We start from the raw sequence: 20,028 nt of genomic DNA, 5'->3' as shown, positions 1-20,028 counted from the left end.
ACCGGGTTTATAGGGCCATACGCTTAGCATGGTGCAGAAACCTCAAAAGATGGTACATGGGGCAGGGACTACAAGGAATGTGAGAGGCACAGTAGCACCCTCCAATAGCACATGCCCAAGTTATGCATAGCTTACTGTGGCGAGGCACCTCCTTCGTCTTGCCAGACTTAGCACTTCCCCCTCTGGTGGTGGCGGGCCTGGGGTAAATCAGCCCCACTCTGAGCAGTATTTGCCTTCCTCCTTCTGTGTTTCTTTGGCCGTATTTTCAGGGTAGGCCTCGGGTTCGGCCTAAGGGGTGATCCTCCACCAAACAAAAAGGAAACAGTCTCTCAAACTCAAAACCAAAGGGGGATACCTTTCCCTGTCTCCTCACTGGGGCAGGGTGTTGTCCTGTTGTTTTCCCCAGGGTGTCAGTCCTTCCCCTAGCATGCACTCAGGTTTGGATGTTTCCCTTATGGGAAGAAGCACAACTCTCATCCTGGAGAAGCTTATTTCCCTGCTGCCACTAGCCTGGCAGCAGCTTGGCTTGTCTCTCTCTCCTTTTCTCTCTCCAGAGGAAAGATTTTTAAAGGCCTCAGGCAGTCCTTAATTGGATTCAGGGGTCCCTAATTGACCTGAGGTAACCCCTTCTCAGCTTGTAGAAAAAGAGCCTTTAACATTCTAGGGCTAACCTACTGGCCTTCCTGGACCCTCTTATAGCCATCAGGCCTGACCTTGCCCCATTGAGCTTCCATTGAGTAATGTGACAAAGTGATGGGTGGCCTAGCTACTGCTGATGAGCAGCAGCCAGGGAACAGCTAATCTAAAAGTAATGTTACTCTTGCCATTGCCAATAACTTAATGACATTTTGCAGCATATGTTACTGCTACTCCAAACAGGAGGCACTTCCCTCTCTGCAGCATGTCCGCAGAAGAACCATGTGCATGAGAAGATTGGGGGCTTGCCACTGCCACTATGGCACCTGTGAGGTTTCAATATCCTTGCTAGCTCTGTTGCAAAGAAGGGAGCATTCTGTTCATTTACCACTCCTAAGATTCCACCCAGATGTGGGCCATAGTAAAGACAGAGAAAAATCAAAAATTGTTTTTAACACATTGGCAAGTCCAGCCTGAAATGCTGGTCATTGTGAGATTACAGTGAAATTGTTCTAGACATGTAGGGATGTCACTACTCGAGGATTCCACTGCATATTTCTAAGTGACCAAACTCATGCAATATTAAGAATAATTAAAGGAGTTATGGGGGGGGGGGGGCGAGGGGGAGAGAAAGGAGCAATAAAAGAGTACCTCCCTGAAGGGGGAGTTCCAAAAGAGGATGGAGCTCGGCTGTTCTCAGTGGAGGCAGATGACAGAACAAGAAGCAATGGTCTCAAGTTGCAGTGGAGGAGATCTAGGTTGGATACTAGGAAAAACTATTTCACCAGGAGGGTGGTGAAGCACTGGAAGGGGTTACCTAGGGAGGTGGTGGAATCTCCATCCTTACAGATTTTGAAGGCCCGGCTTGACATAGCCCTGGCTGGGATGATTTAGTTGGGATTGGTCCTACTTTGAGCAGGGGATTGGACTAGATCTCCTGAGGTCCCTTCCAACTCTAATCTTCTATGATTCTATGAATCCAGGACTCGCCTTACTATCTGAAGCTTTGAAATATCTTGCTGGAGAAGAACAGAAATGCCTGCCCATCCCACAGATAAAGGTCATGGAGTTATTTCCTCCAATTCCAGTCCCACTGCCAGTCCTCGCATTGCATAGAATGCGTAGCTCAAGTAGCTAGTTGTTTTTCTTGGGCTTCAGACCAGCCCCATTTCAACCTGTGATGCTAAAGTAGCTATGCAGATTAAAACACATTAAGTCACACTTGACTCCCTGAATCAATACATCCCTGGGGAAAAATATTATTTGCCACATTTTATCAGAATAGTGTGGGCAATCAAAGAAATCATTTGCAATAGACTCAAATTCTCTCTGCCCTCTCTTCCTATGTGCAATGAATATAGGGTGCATGGTCACCTGGCAGACTCTCAAACTTTACAAAATAGCATATTTCTAAAATAAATTAAAGGGTGAGGCAGGATTTTCATTTGTAAATCTGGAAAAAGGATATTCTCTACAATTTATATATGGAAGCATGTGAAAACCCCCACAAATGTTTGCATTCTACTTCAATGAGCCCAACATAGAAAATTTTGGAGAAAATACTTCGTGAATTTATTAAGTATAAGAATATACTACAGCTGAGGACTTCCCAATTTTTGTTTTTACATTTAATATAATTTTACACATTAATCAATAATCTCCATAAAAGAAGACCCTGAGAATAAATCTAATCTGAAAACTAAGATTCTTCAACCATAACAGTTTCCAGTGTCTCCTCTGTCTAAAGGAGAGTGAAAGTGGGTATCTTGCATATAAGAATTACAACAGGCCAACGTATTAGTTTCTCTAGACACCAACCAAGTTGCAAGACTTGTTATACCAAAACTATAAGAAGAAAATTAATAGTGTCCATTCTTAGAGCCATATTTTTGCCCACAGGATAATATCTGGGACCTAGCTTAAAAATTCAACAAAAAACAACATTGAGCTCTTCTTTGATTTCAGACCTTCATTATCCCAGTGTCCAATATTACATTAGAGCAGACTTCTACTACAAGATATACATTGTAGATTTTATCTCAAATGTAACATGAAACAGTCCTCAGACTTTATATATTATTGGGTATCATGCACTCTCCGTTTAGGATTACTTTTTTTTTGTTTAATATGAACTCCTGTGCTGCTGGATATAATCAGAACTTATGAGGGGTTCAACACCAGATATAATCAAAATGATAGTACTACCTAAACATCTCCCCCCATCTTTCATATGTCACTCGTCTCCTTAGATTATAAACTCTTGATAGTGGGGAGCATGTCTTCTTTGGCATTAATACAGCACTAACTACCTGGGGACCACCATGCTGATATGAGCCCTGAAGGAATATAAATATTAAATAATAATAATGGCCAACCTCCCCGATATATGTACTACATGAATAGGATCTCATCACTGCTTATCTCTGTACTGCCAACAGATGATTGGTTCAACTCTATCGAGTTCTTAAAGATTATTTTTTTGCAGCTGCTATTGTAGTTCTCAGAAGGATGGGTATGTCTTTTCCTTTGTCCGGCAGGAGTTACCAACTGTGACCCAGAGTCCACTTGATGCAAACTTGCACAGGGGTCACAGGGATTTATAGGGATCTCTGGGGTCAGCTATATGCACAATAGCTCACCAAAGTGTGGCATGTAAAAGCCAGTAGCCCACAGGTCATAATAATCATTGTGAAATATATGTATGGATAAAAATGTAAGAAGTTATGTATCTATACTGAAAATTACATTCAGAAAGCCTTGGAGCTAAGGCAGGTTACCCAAAGGTGACATGCCTTGGACATGGTCCTTTCAGGCAGGGGGTAACAAATGGTCTATTCGTTTATTGGTTGTCTGCTTCACAATACAGGCTTATTTGCATACTGAGCCAGGCGCCAGTCAAAAGGTTGTCTAAGCTACAAGAGAGAAAATGTACAGGAACAAAACAGCAAGGAGGTGTCTTGTTTATGAATGAAGACAAGTAAAGACTTGTATATCTTGGGGGGCAAAGGAACACACTGGATCCTTTGCCTAGAAAGCAAGCTAACCGTTTGCCTGTCTCATTAAAGGAGGATCATAGCCAGCTTGGTTATAAAGTGCAAGGACTTTGGGTGATCACTCGACAAGACATGAGAATGCCTAGTTAATGAAGTCCAGGCTCTAGAATGCATGCTATGATTTTACTTTGTATGTAACCATTTGTCCCAATACATCTACCTGCTATTACTTGAATCTCTATGCTTCGTTAAACATAACTTATGTTTATAGGGAAACCAAGTACATCTAAGTGCTGTGTGTTAAGTGGAGAGGCAATCTGAGGCAGAACTGGTGAACTGTTTCTTTGGAAGCAGCAAATCTGTGAATAGTGCAACCGTCCAGTAGACCAGGGGCTGGTCACAGAGATATGCAGAAGGCTCGAGGGTTGTGGTATGCCAAGCACTAACCTGCAGGGGCTCATGGAGCCTAGAGTGGAGTGGAGCCTTGTGTTGCCAGTGGCCAGCAGAGTTAGGAAGCTGACCCATGTCAGGCACAGACAGGCTTCCTCATGCTAAGGGTGAGGTGCCTCACAACCCTTGTTACCCCCAGGCAGTGTTACACCAACGAAGTAGAGTAATTTGAGGCCAGGCCTGAGCAGTTAATTCCAATAGCATTATCCTACCATTTTCACAAAGAACACAATCCACCCTTCAGTCATGTATTGGCTTTTACTACTACACAGCCTGTTTCTCCATTTGATTCTGCTCCCTTGATCTGCCATCCTGCTGCACTTCTCTCCTTCCCACGCCTACATTATCTAGTCCTTGTGACAGTTATTTTAAATATACCGGAGGATAAACCTCCTTGATAGGTATTATTTTTATTGGGTTTTTTTTACTGATTCCACAGACACAACACTGAGCAATCCCGTAGCAATATTTTCTACACAAAGCTAGCAGCCATTTAATATTAAGTAATGAACCACTTAAATAGAAAATAATCCAGCTGTCGTCTTAGACCATTGCCCATGACCTGAACTTATCCCTATACCATTTTGCAGCTTGGAAGATGGGGTTTTCCTTCTGATGGAAGAATCAGGATTTAGTGTTTTAGAACAATGACCTCCAAAGAGCCTCTTACGGTGTCATTATTAACCTTGTTTAAAAAAACAAAAAACAAAAACAAAAAAGCATGACTTATATCTGATGGTGGAACCCCAGCTATTCAGAATTTGTTTAACGAGCACATAAAAAATTTCTTCTACTTAACCTGCATTTTTCTTTAAAAATAAAATCCTACAAAACATTAAGCATTCACAACAGAATAAGTACATTTTGTACAAGATGTTAATAAAACTAGCATTGTCTTCTTTGCCTTCAAAAATGCTAGTATAAAAAGACAGAGCATAGGAAAATGGTTAATAAGGTAATACCAAATGTTAAGCATCTAATTCCCATCGCAAATTTCTCTAGTTTCTCTGTTTAAAATCCTTGATACATCTATAATGTACATATTGTACTACACCCTTGATATGGATGCAGTTACGCACACTTTGAAATGTTCAATAAACCATGAAAATAAGAGATAGTTAGTCTAATATTCTAACAAATGACTTCTCTAAACAAAAACAGGTACATGAAAATAACTTTCTCATAGCTAGCAGGATTACAGATTAAAACCGCAGATGCTAACATGAATTGAAATACAGTTTGCAATTTAAATTAAGGTTTGAAGATAAATTTCCTTTGTCAATGTGAAAGTCAATTTTTACAACATATGACCCATTTTTATATTGACTACATTTACATATTCAAGTGTTTAAACAAAATCTAGACCGTACATTCGAACCCTGCACACATGCCTCGGACAGATGTTAAAACAAAGGTACAGGTCTAATAGATTTTCACAGTAGGACACAATTAACAAAAAAGAGTCCTCTTAGATGAGATTGGTCTTCATTCAGCAGCCATGTTATCATACTCTAGGACCTCTCTCCAACATTGTTTAAACTGTGCTAATAGTAACTGTTTTTAAATACAAATGTGGTTGTTGATACCCTGCCTTCTCTAAGCAATGTAGTCCATTGTTTTTTTTTTCCCCTCCCTCTGAGAGTTGTTCAAGCAAAACTTTGCAGCACTGCCTGATTATAGTCTACAGCATAATTTCTAGCGCCATTAAAATATATTTATCTTTCTTTTCAATGGTCAGGAGAACTACATTAGAGCTGTGCTAGCAACAGTTGTATTTGTGAGAAACACTGCACCCTTTATCATGGCTTTCAGCCATAGTGTAGAGAAGGCCCAAATGAAAAACCATCTTCCTCTTTCAACCGTATCATATTTCAACATGTTTTTCTCTCAACTGGTATCAAAAGGGAAATAATCAGCAGGTTTATTCTTATTGCTTAGTATGTAGGTAGTCTTACGCACACACAATTATTTTTGTAGCTGTTGTCGTTACAGAAATTACTGTTTGTACCACACAACTTAAGAAGACATATACCGAGCTGCAATGTAACATATTTAAAAATGTGAAGAACAGCATATTTAAAAGCTCTTTAAAAAGGAGGTCAATTCTGACCTCTGGGCCATGAAGCAATGCATTAACAGCTCTGCAGAAAGAAAAATGATAAGGTATGAAATGAGTGCTCAGAAACTAGAACCTTATCAGGAAGAGTTTGATTCAAGCCTGTAAGACAAATTGCTCAGCAAGGCAAGTCACCTTCCTGCTGTGATGAGGATATAGCTGAATTTTCAATGCAATGACTATCTCTCCCATCATGTCTCCTCAACTTGATAGCCTTACATTCAGTGTACGGTTTACATTTTCTAAGCATCCAGCTCTTATTCTGAATACATCTTGTCAAAGTAGCCACATGCACTTCCAGGATAATTATCTTTTCCCTTTATCTGACAATTTAACATCAAGCACAACCACTTTAAAATAAGTGTAGTCGCTAACAAGAAGCCAACTGTACACTGTCTTAGTTCAGCTACATCAAAGATGTTCATACAATCAAAATAAAGAAACTAAATTCCAAAGACAAACTTGTTGGTTAGATACTTTGCTTCATGTGCTGCATGCTTCTCAAAAATCACCTCAACCACTATTCTTTATTCCTCCCCGTACTTACTTGAGCATCAGTGGACCTTTTCAGCAGTTCTTCCACAAAATTCCAATTGGATTCTACTTGTTTCTGGAAAGGAATGGTTGTCAATGTTAAATATCTATTTTTCAGAGTAGACATTATATAATATTGTAAAACATAAAAACAAGAGTACAAGAGATTTCCTGAAAATTTCCACTTCCTGAAAGCATTTTGCAATAGTTTGTTTAAAAGAGTCCCTTTGCATTTATGTATGCAATTGATATTTCCTCCCACTTTAGACTATTTGCACTCTCAAAAATAAAATTTAAAAAATGTGTCTCTATTTCTGTCTTTATAGCATAAGTGTTACTCTAACCTTGTCAGGAGATTGTATTTTATTCCTATGCATAGCTCTCAGTCACCAAAAATTAGTAAAGAAACAAAACGTTTATGCCATTTGTACATCAATCCCTCTAGTGACAGTTTCCACGTGTAATAACTCTGTATTACAGTTTCTCAAAAGTAACAAAAAGATCAGCAGCCCTCTAAAATGGAAAGGAGGGAAGCAAAGTACAGACTCATTCTTGGCTTTCTTTGCAAATCTTTCACTAACTCATTTTACTTAGGTCAAACAGCTGTTTAATGCTAATAAATGTCAGTCAGTACCAACTTGGTCCAGGATATAATCTGTTGCTTAGACAAAGTCCAGCTCAAAAGATTGTAGGGTAAATCAAACAAGGATCATAATTCATCACCTTCATGTCTGACAAATTTGATAGTTGTTTCAAATGGGCATTCAGATCACTTCTACAAAGCAGAAGTATTGAGTGGAAAAAAAAGTTTAAACTAAAGACAGTAAAGCTGTTTAAACATCTGGTTATGTAAGGTGTGGAAGAAGAGACATGTTTTTATAACCAAGAACATCTGCCAATAAAAATGTACATACAGATTTCTACCACAAACTTGATTACTTAAAGCCCTGATAATCTCTTACTTCATTTATCTGTGCTACAATATCCACATAGAGGATCTCTGTAACCTTATTTTCCCATTACTTTTCTCCTCTTCACTCCTCTGTTGAATCCTGTCTTTATCTAAATTTTAAACTCTTTGGAGCAGACGTCCTTTATAAATTTGCACAGAGTCCGGCATAATGGACCTATGATTGGGATTTCCAAATGTAATAAAAAAATAACTCTCCTCTCCTGCTTCACATGACTATGGTTCAGTTCAGTGCCTATCCCAGCTAAGAGAATTTTAAATACTAACTCATGTAAAAAGATATACTGCCGTCTACTTTTCAACACTAGTACCATTTGAGAGTTTAGCAGATATCACACTTTTGCATGACAAAAAAAATATTCAAAGGAATATGATGGAGGTGGTGGTACTGGTTCTTCACAAATTAATACTAGAGGTCAGAGGTGAAAAAAGGATGGCCTGCAGGATAGGAGGACAAGGACAAATGAACACAGAACAGAAAGGAACAGCAAAGAGCAAAAATACTCCCATTTTGAAAGGTAAAGGGAGATGTCATTCTGTTAGGAAGAAGAGTAGGTAAAATGGGCATATATTAAGGCAGGTGACCTGCTTAGGAATGAGGACAGTAAATTTGGTGCCTGAAGTAGCAGAGAAGCAATAGACCTAGTAGGATATTTCTGCACTGGAACAAAGATAAGTTTAATTTTAAAGGCTTTTTATATTATATTAAATATAAATATTAATATTTTCCACTTCATATTTGGCTCTTATATTTTAGACTCTGGTGTTATTTTGAACACCAAGCAGAGAAAATTGGAAAATAAAATTTTGGTTTTATGCGCCTCGGAGTGCAAGCTAGTTGAGAATTTTCCTACAAAACAGATTTTCACCAGAAGATGCTGACTTGTCAACACTGAAATGTTTCACAGAAACATGAACTTCATGTTTCAATGAACTTCCAATAAAACACAGGCAGGGGTCCATTGCAAACCTGCCTGGTTTCCTGCCAGCTCACCTGCGGGTTGTTGCGGGGCTCAGGCTTCCAAGGTCCATGGCTCCAGGGCAGCGCTGCCTCAGAATCAGGGATCCCAGGACTTCCAGGGTCCACAGCTCTTGGACACTCTACCATGCAAACTGCCCCAGGGCAGGAGATCTCCAGGCTCCCTGCTGCACAGCCAGAGAGACTGGCAGCCCTGAGTATTCCAGTTCAAGCTGGGCTTGGCTCCTGACTCCTCAGCAGGGAACCCGGAAGCCCTGATAACCCCCAGCTTAAGCCGGGGCTCTCGGGGGTCCTACTCTGGAACCTGGGAGCCCTGGCGCCCAACTGGGTGGATTGATTTAAATCGCCCATTTTAATCACGATTTCAATCAGCAAGCAGGAAAACTTGATTGAAACCATCAGTTTCAGTCATGGTTTGCATTTCTATTTTATAGTTATTTTCCTACAGAAAAGTTGATTCTCATTGACTTGTACTTGTTAAAACATGTTGATCTGCAATTAAATATTAGCCTATAGAATAAATTTGGTCCTCCTTTTTGCTTACTAAGAAGATACAATGTAGTGTATCTATACATATTTATTTAAGCAAGCATATAGCTTAATTTACACAAACTCAGTTTCTTAATTTTTCATCAGGTTAGAAAATGGTCAATGATGCACTTCCTATTTACTATACTATTAATTTTGGATGGAAATTCAAAGTTAAACAAACAGTATTTGCAGAAAAGAGGCAGTTTTGACAAACTTCCCATTTTGAAACATTTTTTAAAAACGTTTCAGATTGTCAAAAAAGGATGTTTTGACATTTTCAAAATGAAAAAGTTCTCGTTTTCAATTCCAAATGACTTGGGTTTGAAATTTAATTTTTAGTTTAAAAAAAAAATTAAAAAGACAAAATATAAACAACATTTTTACAAATTATTGAAATGAAATGTTTCAATTGACCTGATCCAAATTATTTGTCCGATTTTCTGTTTGCAAAAATTTGAGATTTTGAATTTTTGTCGCAATTTGGGGTAAGACATTTTTTGGAAATCTCAAAAAAAAAAACAAAAAAAAAAAAACACCACACTTTTGGAACAAGAACAATGTTTTCTGGCCAGCTCTACTGGACACTACCAAAATACAAATAATAAAAAATAACAGAGGAAGGCTCCACAGGAGAAGTAGGATTTAAGGACAATTTTGAAGGAGACAAAGGGTATGGGGTGCTTGGGAAAGTGGAGGTTATCCAAAATGTAGGATCAGTCAACGGATGCAGTTAGGATAAAGGAGAGATGGGAAGGGTGATACGACCAGAGTATCCTCATGTTGAAGACATTTTGGCAGAGAAGGAAATTTAGGTATATTTTCTTGGGCTTCTTCCAGCCTTGTTATTAACAAGTGTCACAGTCAAAGTGAGGCAGTGAGATGAACTATGATCTTCTCTCTCTCTAAATATCTTTCCCAGTTTGCAAACCCAAAGCATGTATTCCTCCCCTTTGGCCAAAGATTAGACACAGCTCCCTTTAGGGTCTGGAAACAATCAGCATTATTTCAGGAGCTGGTCTGTGGGAGAGAGTACAGGGGTTATTCAACAGTAAATCAAGACAATTCAATTCATGAGGCAAAGGTTTGAGCACTTGATTTTTGCATAGTGGTTTAGGAAGACCTCAATGCATCTGTCCTTGAGAGCAGACTGAATATTTTAGAATCTTCTAGGAGTATTATAATTTTGACTGAACCTTTCATTACTTTAATGATTTAATAAGTAAGAAAGATTTATATTCATCTCAGGCATTACACATAAGACAGGAACACAGAATAGATACTACGCTTGACCAGAGCTCAAAGAGCCGGGAAGCGAGTTACCTACAAAAACTACTGTAAAAGAATATTAAGGTTACCAAGTCAAGCACTCAAAAGTTAGGAAGTCTGAGAATTAAGGTTGCTTGTGGAAGCTTAAACTTGCCCCACTTTTACATCTGCATCATGATAATCTTTAATTAGATTAATTACATGATCAATGTGAAGAATGTGGGAGATGCCAGATTAAAAACAAACAAACAAACATTGTGAGTAGCTCTATTTGGATACTATCAGTTGTCTGCTTCACAGGTACAAAGCATTAATTCAGTTCTGAGGGGTTACTCCTCTGCAGGAAGGCAGAGAATTGCTAATGATTAGTGGACAATAAGTGAATCCACTGCCGGAAGTCCACCTTTGACTTTTTGACCTTAAATTCTTCCATCGACCTAGCACTGTCTGCATGGGGACTTAAGCTGGTTTAACACCACCACTCAGGAATGTGGGTGCTTCACACAGCTGACTAATGGAGTTAAACCAAAATAATTTTTTTAGTGTAGACCAGGCCTATAGCCCATATATATATATATAGACCAGCCTATACTGGGAACTTACATCACCATAGCTACATCACTCAGGGGTGTGAAAAAGCCAACCTCACAGTGTAGACAGTGCTAGGTCAATGGAAGAATTCATCCGTCAACCTAGCTACTGCCTCTTGGCAAGGTGGATTACCTATGTCAACAGGAGAACCCCTCCCATTGGTGTAGACAATGCCAGGGATCCCCTTCCCCATGCTGAACTCTGGGGTACATGTGGGCACCTGCATGAAAGACCCCCTAATCTTATATTCTACCAGATTAGGTTAAAACTTCCCCAAGGCATAAATTCCTTTCCTTGTCCTTGGACGGTATTGCTGCCACCACCAAGTGATTTACACAAAAATTCAGGGAAGAGTCACTTGGAATCCCTATGTTCCCCAAAATATCCCCCCAAGCACCTTCATCCCCTTTCCTGGGGAGGCTTGAGAAGAATATACCAACCAATTGCCTTAGCAACATGAGCACAAACCAGACCCTTTGTCTTCAGGACACTGAAAATCAAATCAGGTTCTTAAAAGAAAAACTTTATTATAAAGAAAAAAGTAAAAGAATCACACCAGCAAAATCAGGATGGAAGGTAACTTTACAGGGTAATAAAAAGATTTAAAACACAGAGGCTCCCCCTCTAGGCTCAGCTTCACAGTTTCAAAAACAGGAATAAATCTACCTCTGTAGCACAGGAAAAATTCACAAGCTAACGCATTTCCTTCCCCTACTTACAATTTCTGTGATTTTTAGATGGATTATTCCAGGTATATTTTCAGGAGGAGTTGTACCTGTTTGGCTTGTCTCTCTGTCCGGAGAGGGAAAAAACAAAGAGCAACAAACAAATCCTTCCCCCCCAGATTTGGAAGTATCTTCTTTCCTCATTGGTCCTTCTGGTCAGGTGCCAACTAGGTTATTTGAACTGTTTAACCCCTTACAAGTAAGGCAATTCAGTACAGCTGCCAAGGAGGGATTTTATGCTACTCTTTCCTCTATATTTGTGACAGTGCTACAGTGGCACAGCTGTGCCGCTATAGTGTTTAAGTGTAGACAAGCCCTCAGCATGAGGTGAATTGATTCCCCCCTGAGAGGTAAAGGCATGAGTCTGTCATTTAAAAGGTGTGCACAAGGAAAGACTGAGTAACAAGTCAAAGCTACAGTTCACCTTGGAACCATAACAATTGCACACTGTAGAACCTCAGAGTTACAGAAACCTCAGGAATGGAGGTTATCCGTAACTCTGAAATGTTTGTAACACTGAAGAAAGCACAGTTCAGGCTCCAGATCCAACCAGCAGCTGACACTCCAGGCCAGGCTTTAGCAGCAGTTGAACTGCCTACTGAGCCCTGGCATGATTTTGCAAACTTGTCCCCCTCCCGGTAAGGGCATAAGGGTGGGTGTGGGTGTGAGAGAAAACAGTGTGTCCCCCTTCCAGGGATGGAGGGGGTGGGGGGAAAATCAGTGCATCCCCCTCCCGGCAGGGGCGGAGGGGGGTGTGTGTGAAGCGCTGCTCCTGCGCTGCTGGTTGGCTCTGGCTGCCTTGGGCTGGTAGTCCCAGCGTCTTGCTGTAAGTGGCTGCCCCGCGCATGGGGTAGGGAGGTGGCGACAGGCAGCCCGCCCAGATGTGCCTACTTTTAAGATGCAAAACAGGCACAATACAATATTTGCTTCTTTTTTCCCCCCTCTGGTCTCTGCTGCTGTATGACTGGTTGCTTCCGGTTTCACTTGGTGTCCGGTTGACCGGTCAGTCTATAACTCTGGTGTTCATATCTTTGAGGTTCTACTGTACTATATTTTCCACAGGAATTCAGTGTACAGAATGGATGGTGCTTTCTTAATGAGCAGCTATTCATTATTTAGTTATCTCCTCACTGTTCCACATGTGGTCCCATGCCTTATTTACTGCACTATTCAAACCCAACTCTGAAGACAGAATTATTAATTATCTCATGGGCTTTTCTGTGCCACTTATCACTATGCCATCTGAGTGCTTCACAAACAAATTCAATTATTTTCACAACAACTCAGTGAGATTTGGGGAAGGAAGATATACCCATTTTATAGATGGCACAGTGAGATTAAGGTCCAAAGGTCAAAAGTATCCAATTTGAGACACCTGGGACCTGATTTTTCAGAGTACTTAACATTATATACTACTCAATATGGTCCAAGCACAGCTCCCATTGACTTCAGCTGCGAATGATGAGCACTTTTCTGTAAATCAGAGCCCTTGGTCTCAATTGGGCACTCAGAAAGTAAGGAGTACACAATTAGCAGCCCCTTGTGAAAAGTTTAAATGACTTGCTTAACATCACACAGGAACTCTGTGGGAGAGACATGGATAGCATCCAATTCTCTAGGGCAGCATTCCACTGCCCTAACCAGGAGAACATTCTTGCTCTTCATGAAATACACTGCCTCATTCACTGCACACCTTCCGATTTTTACAACAAATGAAGCTGGGATTCTAAAGACAACCACCTCTTTTGTTTGCTTGGTTTTGTAACTTCAATGTTCCTTTAACATAATTTGTGTTTATGTAATTTCCTAGGTTTTAAAAATACAATCTGAAAAAAAAAATAGAAATTCTATCATGTGGCATCATATTGACACCCATATGGTTCACCAGCAGAGTTGGAACTTTTAGAACCACTGCACAGACCTCTGCCATTTGAGGTAACTGATAGCAGTAGTAGGTTTTTATCTTCTATGTGGACCAACATTAGACAGGCCTCTTTGTCCCAGTCTCCTTGCCCAGCCAATCCCAGTCTTCCACTGGCTGCTTGTCCCAGTCTCCCCACAATTACCAGTCCTAATTTCCCTCTCCTCCCCACTCCCTGCCTGCCAGCTTCCACTTCCAATTTCGCCCTCCAAATTCCTTATCCCAATCCATTCTACCCCATCTTCCCAATCCCTTTGCATTGGAGCCAGATGGCTTCCTCCCTCATGCTGTCTGGATTTCAGGAGTGGGGTCACTGAAAGCAGAGGAATGAAAGGCTCCCTGCTTGCAGTTCCACTCCTGCCCAAGGCAGCTGGGAGCAACCATTACAGGGAAAGTCCAATTCCACCTTTATAGCCCTGGGCTGGAGGGAGCATGCTCAGTTGCTCTGTGGGCATGCACAGTCTGATCAGCACCAGGACCATAACCAGTGGGCACAGATTCTTCAGAGATTTTACCTGCTATAGCCTTAAAAGACTCCACTGAGCATATGCTGGCCAAATGCAGGTGGATTTTTACAGGGACAACAAAAGGCATTCTCCGAACACAAACTGCCAAATTTCAAGCCCCTGCTCCAAAGCACCAGGGCACTAGAGTTCTCCAAAGAAAAGGCTGCCAATTGTTTTGTATTATTGCAAAACAACATATTTTTTCCTAGCCTCATGCTCAGAAACAGCTTAATTGTTTTAGTGAAATTTCTCAAAAAAACAAAAAAAACCTCATCCTGCGGCAGACATCTGGCACGGGAAATTTCAGCCCAAATGGGTAAAGTTTGGTAAAAAGTCATACATAATTGAAAACAGGATCTTCTAATGGGAAGTGTCAAGCAATCTTAATAATATGCAGTTTATTTAATAGTACAAAGCAACACTACATAACAGTTTAGAACAGGAAATTAAGAAAAATATTAATGCAATTTAAACTGCAAGGGAAATTACATAGGCAGAATGTAATTAGCCAGACTGGAATTCAGTGAGAGCACCAACATTAACACCCTTAACTCTTATGACAAGTGGCATTAACGACTGAGTGCAGTCAATGCTTCAGCTTTACACCTCATTTAAAGAATAGAAAACCTACATGACGCTAGCATCCAATGCAGATAATCATTCTAATACGTTCGGTTATTGAAGCAGTGAACTCAATGAAGCAATTATGCTGAAGGCAGACAGTCTTAAAACATATGCTACAGCAATAAGTACATGAACTGCTAACTAGCAGGACTTTCTAGTCCCCTTAGTTGGTTTACTGACTGAATCTGTTTTTTAGATCCATATGCTCAGGGCTCATGGAATAGATTGTAAACAGTATACCTTAAAATCACGAACCTTTAAAGGAACTTTGTAATGTAGACATCAAAAATTACTGTAACGTTACTACCCCACCACCAAATACCTGTATGAGATTACAGGTCTAAATAAAATGTTAAAATATTAGAAAATACAAACCTACCTTTTCCTCTACATTTCCGTTACGGTCAAACTGGTAAAGTGATGCCAGATGAGTAATAATCCACCAGCTAAAACTTAATGGATCTTTGCACTGCACTGGCTCAGAAACAGACATCCCTTCTGCAGTACTGGGTCTTTCAAAGACCTTCTTTAGTAGTTTATTCACCCAGCTCCAAAAAGACTGCAGAGAACAGAGAGAGCCAACCAGAGCTGTGTTAAATGACTTTGTAGAGTAGATTAAATAATAACCTAAGTCTATGTTAAAGGGATTCCTCTAAATACTATCCTGTTTACTTCTTAAGATTGTGCTTTTGGTATTAAAGGAAAAAACAAGCTGATAGTCATGAAAAAAATACTGAATAACAAAGTTAAGTGGCACCAGGGAAAACCTAGAGCCATTTTAGGATTTTATTCTTCAGAAGGCAAATGGAAAACAAGGGCAGTAAAAGGATGTCCATTGGTCATCCTGGGAGAACATTCCCCTAGAATTTTTACAGGCTAGCTCAAAAGCACATAGAGCAGGGGTCTAGAAGATGGTGTATTCTACCATCGTCAAAAGAATGAAGAAAACAGAATAATCTTGCACTGGTGTAGACTGTAGTTGACTTGTCTAACAAAAGAAAAACTGAATTATTTAACCCTCATAGTGAAAAACAGTTTATGAAAATATTCTTAAAAAAAAAAAAAGGGTGTCTCAGAATATACAAAATATATCAAATGGAACAGGAACTTTAGACACAACCTAGTTCTCAAAATGGGTAACAGTTTACCTGCACCTCATATAGCAGGTAAATAATTATATGAAATATTAGCTAGGGAGAGATCCAGTAAGAGAGAACAAGGCCTAGACATTTATTTATTTATTTATTTTAATTAAAGGAGCTAGCCTGACATTTTTATATTTATTATGATCTTGTGTTAAAGGCACTGGATGGGGACTCAGATCTTTTTATAGTCTCCAGCTCTGCCACAGCCCAGCACAATGGGAATGAAGAATTGTCCAGTGGTTAGCACATTAGCCTGAGAAGTGGAAATCTCACATTCAATTTCTTGTTCCATCACAGACTTCCTTTGTGACCTTGGGCAAGACACTTAATCATAGAACTATAGGGCTGGCAGGGACCTCAAGAAATCATCAAGACAAGCCTACTGAGCTGAGGCCATAGCAAGTAAGCTTAGACCATCCCTGACAGGTGTTTGTCTAACCCATTCTTAAAACCTCTAGTGATGGAGATTCAACAACTTTCCTTGGAAGCCTATTCCAGAGCTTTACTGCCCTTATAGTTAGAAACTTTTCCTAATATCTGACCTAAATCTCCCTTGCTGCAGATTAAGCCCATTACTTCTTGTCCTACCTTTAGTGGACATGGAGAATAATTGATCATTGTCCTCTATTATTTGAAGACTTATCAGGTCCCCCCCATCTTCTTTTCTCAAAACTAAACTTGCCCAGGTTTTTTTTTTTACCTTTCCTCATACAGGGTAGGTCAGGTTTTCTAAATCTTTTATCATTTTCGTTGCTCTCCTCTGGACGCTCTCCAATTTGTACACATCTTTTCTAAAGTGGGGCACTCACAACTGGGCATAGTACTCCAGCTGAGCCTCACCAGTGTTGAGTAAAGTGGGACAATTACCTCTCTTGTCTTAAATACAACGCTCCTTTTAATATACCCCAGAATGATATTCGCCTTTTTCGTAACTGCAACACATTGATGACTCATACTCAATTTGTGATCCACTATAACCCCCAGCTGGCCAGTAATTCTCTATTTTGTAGTTGTGCATTTGATTTTTCCTTTCTAAGTGAAGTACTTTTTACTTGTCTTGCCTGAATTACAGTTTGCTGAATTCATATCTATTTGTCAAGGTCATTTTGAATTCTAATTCTGTGCTCTAAAGTGCTTGCAAACCCTGCCAGCTTGGTGTCATCCTCAAATGTTAAGAATACTCTCCATTCCTTTACCCAAATCATGCACATGTACCATTTCTAAAAATGTGAACAACACTCCTCTGTTCAACCACCTTTTGTCTGTCTTGTCTAATTAGATTATAAGATCTTCAGGGCATAGACTTTGTTATACTCAGCATTTGTACAGCACCTAGCACAATGGCACTCTGATTCTGACTGACTTGTAGATGCTCCTGTAGCACAAATAATTAACCAAAAAAAAAATTTCACCAGAGACTTTTTTGTCTGCTCACATTAAAAAGTCTGAATACTCTACCATGAAGCTGTTTGATGATATACAGACTAAATATGCATTACTGCAGTGCACAAACCCATTTGAAAGATGAACAGCGCTTTGGATTTTTATGAAGATTGGCAGCTTTCAAAAGAGTTTTTCTAGTAATAAATATTCAGGGAAAGATTGTAGCTGGGCCTTGCCATGCAAACCTAATGGTGGGTGGGGGGGTGGTGTGTGTGTGTGTGTGTGTCACTTATGCAAGGACAACTTCCCTTCTCTTGTGGTTCCCCTCCCACCTCAATACAGAGTAACAGCCTCTATTGCCTTTCTTTTCTGAAAACAGGGACTGCTCCCTATCAGTGCCCTGGGCCACAAGAAAGCTACCAGTGACAAAGCTCGAACCAGGACACAATGAACTCTCAAGCATGGGGGCTAAGTTGGCATAGCTGGCACATTTGTCTCTTGTATGTCAGGGAGCATAATCTCTCCTAAAGCTCCTGATAGGGCAGTGCAACTCTGCATCACGTTGGATGTGAACTAGTGCATTCATGGCACAATCTGGTGCTTAATTTGGTAATTGACCAATCACTATTTGAATATTTTGGATATAAACACTTTCTTATATTTTCCTCATGCTGTTCATGCAGCAATGTTCCCACTTACCTCTGTATGAGACCCTTTATTTCTGTGGTCCAACAGATGAATAAGCAGAACCCATAATTCCTTAATGCAGCTACAGGGGTAGTGGTGACTAGTTAGAGCCTCCGATGGTCTAACCTGGTGAAGAAAATATGAAGTCCATTCACTCACAGAGTAGCAGGGTATTTGAAGTTGCATTTTACATACTAATATTTCCATTCTTTGTTGCAACAATTTAGAATTTATACACAATTACAGAGGATTCTTGTGAAGCACAATGCACTATTCCATTAACATCTAAAATAAATCAAGCACACAGCAAAGGAACCATTATCTACCAATGTACAGTAGAAGCAGCATTACTTTTAAGCTTTTACTGAACCAGTTTCAAATGATTTTTCAAAAAATATTTAATAAGTGAAAGGGATGATCTAAGTACTAATGAAAAGAAACAGCACTAAATACCAATTCATTGTCTACTAGTGAAAGAGAGAGAAAATGATTGATTAGATTCACTTGATGTTCCTGGGAAGAGAAGAAAAAGCTTCCAAATGATTTAATATTTATTATTTTTAATATGCAAATCCCTTAATGGTTATGTGTAATGCTAACAGAATAGAATTTGTTCATGTGAAGATAGTTTTTATTCATGGGAATATGTTAAAATGCCTCAATGTCCCCACAATATTTCACATAGCAGCATTTTGGTAGTCCTGCGGTAAGACATTATTTTAACATGCTCCAAAGAGCACATTTTGAGTTATGTGTGTTATCTGATCATTACTTGTTGTTTAAAGAAATTCTCTTTTGACTGATGTTTAATATGTAAACAGTCTTGTGGTGAGTTACCTTTCAGTTTCTCACACTCTGAATAGAGAAACAGAGATGTGTGTGTGCACCTAGAGAGGAATCCACAGTGACAACATATCAAAGAAGAATGTGAGATTACTCTACTGGCTGGTATATACAGCAATTAGACTTCCTAGTTTAGATCTGCTAATGATAGGAGGTTGTGAAGAAAAGTCAGCGCACCAATCTTTAAAAAAATAAAATAAAGAGGTTACACAAAAAGGGTACATTACACTGCAGCTTGGAGCATGCTGCTCGGGTATAGAGAAAAGCACTAGCTCTGATCAACTAGTGCGATAAAAATAGCAGTGTAGCCGGGGTAACATGAGCTAGCTGCCTAAGCACACATCCAAAAGGTCCGGGCCAGTTTGTACTCAGGTGGCAAGTGTGAGCTGCTGCTCCTGCTACCTTGGCTATACTGCTATTTTTAGCATACTAACTTGAACACAACTAGCGTTTGTTTGTCTGTCTACCCAAAGTTTCCCTTGACAAACGTAAAGAAGCTGTAACGGAAAGCTGAAGTTGTTGAAATAGGAGTGGTGTAAATATAAACTGTAATATGACATTGTAAGTAAGTGCCTAGTTAGCTTACTGCCAAGGTTTTAGTCACTCTCTTTTTGTTCCTTTTGAGAGAGTTTGGAAAGATATTTTCTGCATCTATAGCTCATGTTTGGCATGAAACCCAGCACACTGAACTTATTAAATGTGGCACACACTTCAGTTCTGTACACAGTGCATTTCAAAATTACTCTCCCAATCAATTGCCAGATGGTCATGAATAAATACAACACAGTATGAGTTTCTAACAAATAACACTCTTTAAAAATTGGGAATATTAAACCAAAGGCAAAATTTTAAAACACCAATAACAGGGGACTATGTTTTCCTATGCATCTGTACAGCACCTAGCACAAAACAGCCCTGATTGTGATTGGGGCTTTCAGATGCTTTCTGCATAAAAGAAATAAAATAATAATACCTTGGTATATTTGTTGATTGACAAGCTTATCAAATCACAGAAGAGGTTTCCACAGTGTGCTTCAAATAAACTGATATTGGTTAAATTTTCTCCGGTTAGGTTCATGAATTGGTGAGCGTACACAATTTGTCCTAAAACACAACAAAAGATCAGAT

General features: G+C 39.6%; 1 protein-coding gene across 1 annotated transcript in view; it reads right to left on the bottom strand.

The window, feature by feature from the left end:
* Positions 1-20,028, bottom strand: part of MMS22L (MMS22 like, DNA repair protein) — a 134,545-nt gene that overhangs the window by 92,575 nt on the left and 21,942 nt on the right. Inside the window, exons 8-11 of the mRNA XM_034766003.1 lie at positions 19,874-20,004; positions 18,070-18,183; positions 15,222-15,401; positions 6,743-6,805 (exon numbers count right to left, since the gene is read on the bottom strand). Of these exons, the coding sequence (XP_034621894.1) occupies positions 6,743-6,805; positions 15,222-15,401; positions 18,070-18,183; positions 19,874-20,004 (488 nt within the window). The remainder of the gene's footprint in view (positions 1-6,742; positions 6,806-15,221; positions 15,402-18,069; positions 18,184-19,873; positions 20,005-20,028) is intronic.

The sequence above is a fragment of the Trachemys scripta genome, chromosome 3 (assembly GCF_013100865.1).
Source record: "Trachemys scripta elegans isolate TJP31775 chromosome 3, CAS_Tse_1.0, whole genome shotgun sequence".
In the NCBI taxonomy this organism is placed as follows: domain Eukaryota; kingdom Metazoa; phylum Chordata; order Testudines; family Emydidae; genus Trachemys; species Trachemys scripta.
This window is presented reverse-complemented; position numbering and strand designations above follow the sequence as displayed.